The 12,036-nt window shown below is 40.6% G+C and overlaps 3 protein-coding genes across 3 annotated transcripts; 1 reads left to right on the top strand and 2 right to left on the bottom strand.

Annotated features, from left to right (window-relative positions):
• Positions 1 to 214: 214 nt before the first annotated feature.
• On the bottom strand, positions 215 to 3,213 carry med19a (mediator complex subunit 19a). Its single transcript, XM_080465575.1, has 6 exons — positions 2,847 to 3,213; positions 2,289 to 2,411; positions 1,389 to 1,522; positions 1,208 to 1,304; positions 1,028 to 1,122; positions 215 to 565 (listed from the first exon to the last, which is right to left on the bottom strand). Exons 1-6 carry the CDS (start codon positions 3,064 to 3,066, stop codon positions 500 to 502), a joined length of 735 nt encoding a protein of 244 aa, XP_080321701.1. The 5' UTR covers positions 3,067 to 3,213; the 3' UTR covers positions 215 to 499.
• A 924-nt stretch (positions 3,214 to 4,137) lies between these two features.
• Positions 4,138 to 8,440, bottom strand: pmf1 (polyamine modulated factor 1). Its single transcript, XM_080465576.1, has 5 exons — positions 7,860 to 8,440; positions 7,205 to 7,310; positions 6,787 to 6,887; positions 4,686 to 4,881; positions 4,138 to 4,298 (listed from the first exon to the last, which is right to left on the bottom strand). The coding sequence occupies exons 1-5, from the start codon at positions 8,075 to 8,077 to the stop codon at positions 4,233 to 4,235; spliced, it is 687 nt and encodes a 228-aa protein (XP_080321702.1). The 5' UTR covers positions 8,078 to 8,440; the 3' UTR covers positions 4,138 to 4,232.
• On the top strand, positions 8,188 to 12,007 carry tmx2a (thioredoxin-related transmembrane protein 2a). Its single transcript, XM_080465568.1, has 8 exons — positions 8,188 to 8,442; positions 8,590 to 8,650; positions 9,692 to 9,805; positions 10,290 to 10,366; positions 10,737 to 10,843; positions 11,157 to 11,222; positions 11,338 to 11,467; positions 11,556 to 12,007. The coding sequence occupies exons 1-8, from the start codon at positions 8,254 to 8,256 to the stop codon at positions 11,718 to 11,720; spliced, it is 909 nt and encodes a 302-aa protein (XP_080321694.1). The 5' UTR covers positions 8,188 to 8,253; the 3' UTR covers positions 11,721 to 12,007.
• Positions 12,008 to 12,036: the final 29 nt, after the last annotated feature.

The following is a 12,036-nucleotide window of genomic DNA, read 5'->3' as shown; positions in this document are numbered from 1 at the left end:
ACGCTTTGACAAATTCTTGATGTCTTAAAAAATACAAAAACAAAAAAAGACTTGTATTTGTTTTCAAATCTGATGAAGAATCAAAGATCAAATCTGCAGCAGTGAATCACTGATCTCTGTTCTCTAGTGTTGTGTTGTCGGCTAATGGGTTATATATATTTGACACGTCGGCAATAAATCATCTACAATAAAATCTAAATTTTAAAAGAACAATGAGAGGAAAACAAAGATAATCAAAGTTTATTTTTATTTTGGCATTATGGTCAAAAGATATCACAACACACGCACACCTTTTACACTGTTCTGTAACATTTTGCTTCATGACCAATAAACACATCCACTGTGTCACTGCTCACTCTCACAGACACACACGGCATTCTTCAAATGGTTTCTCTCATTAAACATACTCTTAATAATACAATTATCTGTAAAATACACACACATCCTCTTACAAAAGTTGCACATTCAGACATGGGGCATGCACACAGTGGGCTCCTGTCTATCTGAGGCTGTTGCTGTTGGGTTGTGAGCCAGCGAGGCCGGGGTGGTCGGGGCTGTGTCGGTTCTGCAGGCACAGAGAAAGGAGGGGGGAAAAAATATTGAATAACATGTATTTTATACACTTTCCCCAAAAGAAGCGCCGTCACTGATCCGTCGCTGAGGTTTTTTCACCTGACAGCTTGGATTTTAGAATGAAAGGCAAGATCAGAGAAAATTATACAAACAAGATGAATCTGTGGATAACCTATCGAGTTATAGCATTATTGTTGTATTGTTTCATATATTTGATTAGAAATCTATACGTTTAAAAAAACTAATTATTTTCACTTTCATGTTAGTTTTTAAATCCCAAAAATTGCGAAATGATAAGAGTCTGACAATTGTCTATAATTATTAGTCTCAAATGTTTGGAAACATGATTAAAACTGGAAGATTTACCCCGGAGATCATCAGATCATCCACTGAACAAGAAAGATGAAAACGAGTGGTTTGCAAGTTTTACTGCGGTCTAATCGAATGCTTTCACCTTTTTCTTTTTCTTGTCTTTCTTCTTTTTCTTGCGGTCGGGATCGTCGTCCCTCTTCTTCTTCTTCTTCTTGGGATCAGAGTCTGAAGGAGTTTCTGTGCGTCAGAAAGAAGCAGGTCAGTCACCCTAAAACAATGTCATGATTCCTTGCTATAGCGTGGAGGATAACTAAAGTCGTACCTTGTGGTAATGGGTCCTGTGGTCGATGGTGCTTGTGCTTGTGTTTGCTCTTCTTCTTTGGAGGCTGTATGTGCATGAGTCTGTACTGTTCTGGAAGCTGTGGACAAACATCAGGATGCGCATGAGTAAAGAATGAAACCGGATAGTTAACTACTATCTTGGTGTGCTGTGTTGCCGGTACCGGTCCTGTGTGTAGTCTGAAGCCTGTGAGCAGAGCGCCGGTCAGTGGGCTGAAAGAGTTCCCACAGACCGGAGGCTTATCGATGAGAGAGCGAAGCGAGCTGCCATCCTGAGTGCCCGGACAGTCAATCATCCCTGTACCAAGAAGAACACGACGCAACGTTGGAATAAAACAGGGTGACAGAAACCAAGACATTAGTTCTATTAGTTGTTTGTCAGATATTAAATCACCTTACTCAAGTTCTTTCTGTAAACTGAAATGTATGTGGTGGAGTTGATCAATTTACTCATGGAGATGCACTGATTCTTACAGATGTTTATTCACATAGTCAGAGGCTGGAGGCTGAAGACCCCCCCCCCCAGTTATAGATATCAACACAGGCCAAATCAAATGCCCAATGCAATGAATTATCAAGGCTCATCATAGATGCTGAAGAAATAATCTCAATCTCCAGGATGTGTTGTGTTTAGTGTCTCATCAATACGGGATTCTGGCATGTCTAGAATACATTTATATCAGTAGTTAGCAATAAGAGTGCACATTCACAGTTTAGAGGTGAGTTTATCGAGTATAGTTGAGTATATCGCTTTACTGCTAGAGTATCAAAGCAAGCAGTATCAATCAAATCTAAGTAATTTAAACTTAATAATGAATCATGGGAAGTTGGTCCACGTGCCATAAAAAAACGAAAGACAGACATGAAAAAGGAATAGATTCCAGATTATTATTTGTAAGACTCATCAAAACCAAGGATGCACACTTAAAACTAACAAATAACGATGAGCTGTCCGGCAGTGAGGTTTCTCAAGACCAAATCGGGACGATTCTGTTACATATGTATGATTCCATTACTTGCACACGTGCCTCCTTCACCATTTAACGTGCAGATCTGAAGCTCACCTGGTAACTCCGGCAGAAAGTTGCTGAGTTTCTCCTTCACCTTCTTCCCACAGAATTTGTTGTAGGCGTGCTCCAGGTTGTAGTGCGTGATGAGGTTGGTGTTTCCCGTTAACTCGTTTCCAACTAAACACACAGACTCGTGTCAGATTCATCCAAAAACCATAAGCCATGCGATATATATTCACGACATGCGAAGAAGGATCTCAGAAAATCTATGGGAACAACAAATAATTTCTACTGTCATGAGTGTTCGACTAATGTTCGATTGGGGGTGGTGGGGATTACATAACCTCAAAACAACGAAACAAAAGTGTAAATTTAGCTAAGGGGTGTTTTTAATGTATAACTATAACAAAGACAACTCTTCACGTGAGGAAAAAAAGGCTTTAGGATAACCTGATACCTACATTTATCCAACACCTGTGCAGTTAGCTGCGGTAGCTAGCATTGTTTACAAAGTGCTTAGCAACCTTTACCAGCAGATAAGCATTATTTCCCCCCAAATCATCGTCAAAACAACACATTAAACACGCAGCAGACTCAAAAATCCGACTGTACCGGGAAGTTCTCGCAGTAAGTAGAAAGGCTCATTCATGGCTCCCGGTTTTCGCAGAGCAGGCCCTTCATCCCCGAGCTGCGCTGGCATCTGACCCGCCATGGAGACTTGATTCTGCGGCATAGGCGGCGGAGGTTTCCCCGGTCCGAAACCCAGAGACGAGGAGCCGGGCGGTCCCTGAGCGTCGTTTTGCCCGAACAGAGTTGAATACATTTCCGTCATATCTACCACTCATAATATATTTAAATTCTAATAAAATGTCGATTTGTTCTGCTTGGTAACAGGAAACGATTCACGGAATCCTCAGAGATCAACTCCTTTCCTCACTTCTTTGTGGCATCATTTTCAGGGCCACAGTACCGTAATACCAACAAGCAGCACGCACACTACCGTAATACCAGCAATCAGCACGCACGAAACTGTAATGCCATTAGCGGTCGGGGTTAAAGATTTAGAAAATAAAAAAAAACACGGAACATAGCAGGAGTAATAGCACGCCGATTTAAGAAGTCAGAATTATATACCTGCCTTGTGGCATTGACATAATAGCACAGAATAAAAATGTAATAAGTAGTAATGCTATTTACAAAGAAGAGTTGTAAAGTCTTATAGCCATAGGATAGAAGGATTTTCTGGGGTGAGAGATATGGCTCAGGTTGGACCTCAGTTTGGTTCCGATCCTCCTCTATGAGACAACCTGTATATCTCAGACCACCTGAAGGACCTCAAGTGTCTCAAAAACTAGTTGTAATGGTTTCTGTCTTCCCCACCCATTCCAGTTTATTATCAATATACGACCGCAGCCTTCAGGCCGGTGACATGGTGGGGGTGGAGATGGACTCTGTACAGGTGGTCTCAGAGAGGAGGAGCCAGGCCAAACTGAACAATTATTCTCACCCCCTCCGTGATGTCCTGGTCAGCAGCAGAAGATCCTTCAGCAACAAGCTCATTCTACCCAAAATGCACAAGAGTCACAGTAGATGCCTCCTTCGTCTGGCAATTAGACTCCTTGTAAATAATGTGTAGTGTTGCGTGTTATGCTGACTCTGCCCTGCTTCACCATCACTACTGAGCTTAACTTTGTATATACAGTATGTGCAGTTAAATGAACATTTCTTATTTAACTTTACTTAAGCTGTTTCATTCTGTGTGGAGCCATGTCAAAGAATTTCCCACAGGGAATAATAGAGTGATTCTGATGTGTCCAACTGCAGCTGGGTCATCAAAAAAACCTGTGATGATGAGGACAGATCGTCACAATTTAAAAAAATAAAAAAAGTGTCAGATTTGTTTGGATTGACAACATTTCTTGTTTATTTCGAGACAAATTACAGCAAACAAATTTAATATATACAGTTAAGATAGTTTACACATGAATTGTTTGTTGGTCAAACATCAAACACATCAGCTGGTCGGAGAGATGACGCCAGCCTTTCAAACTCTGTAACCGACACCTGAAAGTGAAAGGGAAAACGAGACATAAGTGAAACTATTAACATTTGAGAAAAAAGAAATGTGTGTAGAACATTAGTCATTTCCTCATTTACTGCATGATTATGGTTATAAACAGTGAAATGATCTGCAAATAAGTCACAGGAACAAACATAATATGACTACAAAATAAAAGCCATAATTTCTGTTGAATCAAATGGCCGATGCAGAGTTACTCATGTAAGTGATAAAATATCATCTATGAGGTGTTCAATCCTCGATGTGTGCTTTCGAGAGGTAACATGCATCATACAACAAGAAAGAGTAGCCTTTACTTCCATGCTCCCCTTTTTAGTGTGTTTAAGAAAAGATGATCAATACCACTGCCGTATTAATCATTTCCCTCTTACCTTCAACTCGTCAACAGCAGCAGAGATGCAATGTTCAGTCTGAGCAATACTGTCTCTACCAGCCTGAACTTTCTGTGCAAGGGCAGCATTCTCAGCCTTAATCTTCTTCAGCTCCAGCTGCATGTAGGCCTCCTGCTTTTTATAATACGGCATGAGAAAGCTGCAAAAGTCTTTTTCGGGGATCCCACTTGGTCGCCTAGGAAAACAGTCACATGATACTGGATTAAAACACTTTCAGTTTCAGGTATGATGATTATTTATGGTGCAGCAAAGAAAGGCAATATGCTTATTATAAAAATCCTGAAGCCAGAAACATAGTATGTACAGTAACTAATGAGTTAATAAACTGCCATCGACATACTGACCAGCAATTATGACCACCAAGGTGCCACACCTGATTTGTTTTCACGGCACCGGAATATATGTTTTTTTGTTATTACTATACAATCAAGAAATAAAATCAAGTAAATATCTAAAGATAATTCAATATTCCCCCCTGTGAAGAGTTTGGAAAAAAATGGTCCTTAAATGGTGCATTGTCATGCATTCTGGAATATTAAATACGACTCTTTGACGTGTGGTACATTGTGGGAACAGTTAATATTGAACGAACCAAACACCAAAATAATTTAACTTCAGGAGCCACATACAGTCCAGGTTCATCTTGAGTGGGTTGGACCGGTAAATTATTGCTGTAATAACCTTTGAATTTACATTTGAAACTTTTGCTTTGTTGTGGCGCACAGTGTACATGATGAAATTGTCTAAAATTTTGCAAAATCCAACAATTACAAATGAAAATGACTTCATCCTCATCACAAAGCCAATGTTAATGAAACATTTTGGTGCAGAATACAGTGAAATGTCAAACAAAAGTCCTATAAATTCTATATAACCACCTGTTACACCCCGAGGAGGGACGGAACATATCTGGAAGGACACTGGGAAACAGGTGGATTTTTACAATTTTTATTTAATTTTCTTTTAATTCACTCGGTTTTTTAATTCGAAAAAAATGTTGAACCTGAAAAAAAAAAGCGGGTTATGTACAAACTAGAACCCGACAAAACCCAAAACCACCCCGTGTCCTAAACTACCAAAATATCCAAAAGAACAAGTACCTGGTGGGCTGGCACAAACAAACAAACAAACAGGTGCGGTACCGGGCCAACCCTGTACAGGGCCGTCGGAGCCGGTACCAACACCCAATCTAACAAACAAAACCCCCAACCTACTGTTGCAGGACAAACAAAAAACGAAAACAGGACCACCGATCCCACCAGGGAAAAAGGATCTGTGCTAACCCCAAACATACAACGAAGGCGGAAGAGCCGGAGAAGGAAGCCGCCTGACTGCGGGTACGAATGGGAGAGGTCGAAGTAGAGAAGCCGCCGGGCTGCGTGTCAGTACGGGATTCATCGAGAGAGGGCAGCCCCGAACGCTTTAGACACCGCCTATTTATAGGCGGAGAGGCGGGCTTTAACGAATCCTACAAAAATAATAAATAACAAATACTGAGATAATCCCTCAAGAAAACAAACAAGGGGATATAGAGATTAATTTACTATTATTATTAAAATATTACTTTATATATATATATATATATATATATATATATATATATATATATATATATATATAACTAAATAAATTGACCTCTCCACGGAAGTAGGATAATATATATGGTTATAAGAAAACCTTCACTAATACCTAACACCACCTTGCTTAGTGGTTTGTCCGGCCAGATTGGAGCCTTTTGCGGCCTGGTTTTGGCCCGTCGGCCTTATGTTTGACTCCCTGGGTTCACTAAAGTGAAAAGTGATAGCAGCTGCGGGGCGGCCTGTCCGCTCATTAAAGCGTGTTAACAGTTAAAACCTGTCTCAGTACAGGCTGTCTGCTCTTTTACCGTGCCCCCTCGAACAAGGTTCGACTGTACAAATATTTTACAGACTTGAGGCCGTCTTTTTTTGAAAATTAACCATCCATGTGACGGCTGGACAGACACAAATGCATACCAAAATGGAATATTATAGACAGGAACGCGTCTCATTCCAGCGGAGTGAAAACAGGACATATGACCGTTCTAATGTTGTTTACCGACCATGCAGGGTTAGGATCGCTTTTGGCAGCATTCTCCAATTTGTCCAGCTCATTCAGTTTCAGCTCCAATCGTCCTTCTTCCATCAGTTTGTTGATGTCCTCCTTTAAGCACACAGAAAGACAAACATTAATTTAAATACAAGGAAAATAAATTTATCGACGTGAGTCCTCATGTGTGCAGAAAATGATTATTCACACCAATTCATTCCTTTTTGTGCTAAAAAAAAACAAACTAGATATCCACACTTTCTTTTTTAATATAATATCTACTTTTTAAAATTTCAACCAGAATGTGATGAAGAGCATGAAGAACTAATGGCACGGCTGTTTCTTGACTCTGGACTTCAATACAAATAAGAGACAGATTTTCCATTAGATGTTCGCTTTCATACGTGGCATTAGTGCAATGAGATACGAACCTGAATGCTCTTTTTTAACTCTTCTATGAACTGCTTGTGAATGCTCTCCATCCTCTGGGGGTTCTTCTTGTACAGTGGATGAAACATGTTGGCAAATCTGTTGAAGCTGAGTGAAAGAACACCAAACAAAAGGGCAAATGACTGTGGGTTTTCAAAGAAATTCTGAATTTTGTCATTTATTGTATCCTGGACTCAAAACAATTATGACAACCACCTATTTTTATTGTATTTTTTATTTGCAAATTCCTAATTCACATTTCAGGATTAAATTAACAGTGTAACAGTAATTTAGCAAATCTTGATAAACACTAGTGTTCTTTGAGCTTAACACATGATACTTGGTAATATAGTTTGAACACTGAAAACATTAAACCAGTTCTGTGTGTATATATATATATATATATATATAAAGTAGTGGATTATTTTTGATTAATAATATAGGGGAGGCAAACATTAATACTGTTTGTCTAGGGATCTACTATTTTATACTACTGCATAAATGAATAAGCAACCAAAAAATAAACTTGGATTATTAATTTTCTGGGGTTTCAGGTGATATAACATCATGAGTTGGCAGTAAGGACCTTCTCCATGTCTCCTTGTTAACCCTGATTTGAGACTGAAACTAAAACAACTTAATGCACAAACGTGTTACCTGACATGCTCGATGAACTTGTCCATGCTTTTCTGCATCACTTTATCAAACAACTTCAGCCTGACGAAGCGAGGCTCGGTCTCCTCGGGTGGTTTAACTACGGCGGACATCTGCGAAGAAACTTCTACTGCCGCATCGGCCGGTTGGTTTTCGGTGGACTCCTTCGAACAAACGTTGTTTAAAGTCTCAGCCGGTGCGGTTTCTTTACTTTCCTCCATTTTTGCTACTCCGACTACTGTGTTTACATTTTACATTACCCGCCAAATCTACGGCGAGCTGTTGCGCCCATAAATATGAAAAGCGCTTCTCTCAACGCATGCGCATTGCACTCCGGTCGCTTCAGCTGTCACTTCGCTCTCAGCCTCGCGCGGCACGCGCTGTGGTCTCCTTCAGCATGGCTCTAATAACTGGACTCTGCACTTTCTTATACCATCTACCACAGATCTACAAATGGCTGCTCAAGCCCTACTATGTGGTGTCTTTCTTGATGACCGTCGCCTTCGCGGTGGTCAGGAAGGCTCCGGGACTGTGCGAACACCTGGCGACCCAGAGGGACGACGGCAACTCCTGCGACTTTGACTGGGTGAGTGAGCGTGGTGGAGGTGGTGGAGGATTGTGTTGCGCTGCTAAATATGGAGGGACAGTCTACAGGCCAGCTGCTGTCAGATGGGAGGAAGGGTGCTGGGAGGTTTTGTCACTTTATTTTAATTTGGTTTATTTTGTTTTGCAGAGAGAGTTGGAGATCCTCATGTTTCTCAGCGCGATAGTAATGATGAAGAACAGAAGAGCCAGTCAGTAACACACACACACACACACACACACACACACACACACACACACACACACACACACACACACACACACACACACACACACACACACGCACACGCACACGCACACACTTACACGTGTGTTTATGTGTAAACTAACTGTGGTTTACACTGTCAACATGAAAGAAAAAAAATGCGTGTACACATACATGCAGCATGGGTAGATTTAGAAAGAAACAGGTCCCCCACCTGCACGCACACACACACACACACACACACACACACACACACACACACACACACACACACACACACACACACACACACACACACACACACACACACACACTTAGTTATTCCTGTGTCATTTGGCTTTGCTGTAGTCTGTATTTCTCCCCCAATCATTTTAATGCCTTTTCTCTGTTTTTCCTGCCCTTCTTATTTTGTGTCTTCGCCATGTTGAGTTTTAACTAGGTTCTGTTTCGTGTCAAAGCCTTTGAGGGTCATTTTGTTCTTGCTTTGTTCTTTCTCCACAGCTCAGTATCTTGTATTTGCTTTTAGTTCTTTCAGTTTCCCCCCCAGTTTACTCACATTTGTTTGATTCAGAAACTGTAACATGTATTTATGGACTCGCATTAGGTATTTTTCATGCTGTGTGTCACTTGCTTAAACTCAGTGTCTTTTGGAGTTATTGTTCCATTTCTTTGTTGCTATTCTGTGTCTTATCTGCCTTTCATTTATTCTTTGGGACAATGCCTCTTGACTATATCTGCTTTTCGAATACCACTCCTTCATAGTTCCCTGATCAAACCTTATCTTTAACCCAAACCTCACACAGTTCACTGCTGTCTTAATGGCACCTAACTGATAAACATTAACTAGCAGAGTTTGAAATGTAACGGCCTCGAGTGAAGGAAGCACTTTGTGGAACCGTCAGCTTTGTTGTGTAAATGTTACAGTTAGGCCCACATGTATCTGACCTTGATCACCAGTGTGAAGGTCTTCTCCCCTTCAGCTCATTTTATTTCTCCTCATCTCTTCTTCTCCTGTTTCTTTCCTCAGTCACTCTGGAGCAACACGTAGGAAATCTGTTCTTGTTCAGTAAAGTGGCCAACGTCATCCTCTTCTTCAGGCTGGACATTCGACTTGGCATCCTGTACGCGGCATTGTGTGTAGGTCAGTGGACTCAAAACACCTGTCACAACCCAAATTGAATGTTACAATTTGTTAAATAGGTCTGAAAAAGTAGTTATCAATACTGGTACCGTCAGTGGTTCCATCACGGCCAGTATTTTAGAAAGAAAGAAAATGATTGGGGAAACAGAGTAGAATTACACAGGATGAGTGCGGGGTAGAACTAATGTTTATTTTAAGTAAAACTGTTTATGAACTAAATGTTGTTTTTTTATTTTTTATTAAATTAGTAAAATCATTTTTTATTGAAGAAACTAAAGCATCTTATTTAGGAATCAGGTGTGATCTGTGTTGAGATGCTGCGCTCTTAAGAAGCTTATTTTTTTAAACCTACTGTCTATTGAGTGAAAGGGAAGAACCAATAGGCAGACCACCATGTAAACAAAAATAACCTCCACCAAGATTTTTAGTAAACAATCTTTATATTGTTGAGGTGTACTTATTTGTTCATTTGTTTTGTCTCCAGCTTTCGTCATGACCTGTAAGCCTCCTCTGTACATGGGCCCAGAGTACATTAAATACTTCAGTGACAAGACCATCGATGTGAGTCCTTTTTGATAATGGATCAAATATTTGGATAATTAATAATGAGATTAAGTATCCCCTCCTCTTTGGCTGTTTTACCTCGTCTCTGATCAAACTAAGCAAACTGAATTACTGAGAAGAAACATGGAGAATATTTAAACTTCACATGTGAAGGTTTCAGTGGAGGACTTCAATGATCCATGTCCGAATGCAGCAGACGCAAATGACGGTTGTATTTTGACTAGTGTCCATAAAATATGAATATAAGCTGATATTGCAGTAAATTGTGGCCTAACATTAGAAATAGATAGACACACTTTGTAAAAACAATGATGCCCCCGTCCTGAAGGTGTAAAGTTGATGTAATCTCATGTTGTTGAACTGCCAGGACGAGCTGCAGAAGGACACTCGTGTCACTTGGATCGTCGAGTTTTACGCAAATTGGTCCTCCGACTGCCAGTCGTTCGCTCCGATCTTCGCTGAACTCTCTCTCAAGTGAGTAATCCTCGCATTCCTAATTCCTCATGTTTTCTCACCTATGAAGCAGACTACTGTTACAGTTGATCTTTAACAGAACAGTTTTAATAGTTGCATCTTTTTTTAACTACAACACTAAGTTCAAATCATTACAGTTCAAACACGGGATTGTAAACTACATCATTCATTCATGAATATCACTATTGAACTCTGGATGTTCTGATTAAGTGTATTACAGCCGGAATCTAATAGGTTTTAATTGACTTAATTATGGCTGAGTAACATAATTAAAACTTTCAGCCTAAATGTCACATTCAATTACTTCCTGTAGGTACAACTGTGCTGGACTGCGGTTTGGGAAGGTGGACATTGGACGCTATGGAGAAGTTTCACAGAAGTCGGTCATCTTTTACATTCTGCCTTTTTAAGTCCACAGCTTAACTGCTGATATATTATTCCGCCATTACTGACTTGCGGAGGCGTAAACTTTTCCCTGAATTCTGTCTGGACAGGTACAAGGTGAGCACGTCGCCGCTGGCCAAGCAGCTGCCATCACTGCTGCTCTTTCAAGGAGGGCGTGAAGTCATGAGACGTCCGATGGTGGACAACAAGGGAAGAGCGGTGTCTTGGACCTTCAATGAGGCGAGTTTAATCCGACTGTCGCGAACAATGAAGAGATGTTTCCTGCTTGTACATGCCAACACTAATGCCGACTGTATTTCATCTACAGGAGAACATCATTCGAGAGTTTAACCTCAACGAGCTCTTCCAGAAGTCGAAGAAGCTGAGTAAAAGTCGGGGCTTGAAAGAAGAGCAGCAGAACGGCTCACCAGTGGAGGGCAGCGACGAGGAGGACAGCGCAGACCAAACCCCAGAGAGCAAGAAGGACCAGTGAGGAGGGGAGCAGAATCAAGTCTCTCATTTAATGCCTTACATTATTGCAGGAGCGTAGTTGAACCTCGGCTGAATGTGGCCTCCATAACTAGACGCCACCATGTCACTGGCCAGTGAGTTCAGAGACATTTTGCAAAAAGCCTTAAAAGTTATTTAAGAAAAAATTTTTGTAAATGGGATTTTTTTTCCCCCTTACAAGATCTCATCAGAGCATGTGAGCTATATTTTACACCCGCTGTTTACTTTTGTGTTGTATTTCATAAGCAAATTAAAAGTGGTACTGAGACTAAAAAAGATTCATGAAACTTTTCTTTTTA

Source organism: Lipophrys pholis (genome assembly GCF_963383615.2).
Source record: "Lipophrys pholis genome assembly, chromosome: 6".
Classification (NCBI taxonomy): Eukaryota; Metazoa; Chordata; class Actinopteri; order Blenniiformes; family Blenniidae; genus Lipophrys; species Lipophrys pholis.
Note: the sequence above shows the minus strand (reverse complement) of the source record. Positions and strands in the feature narration are given on the sequence as shown.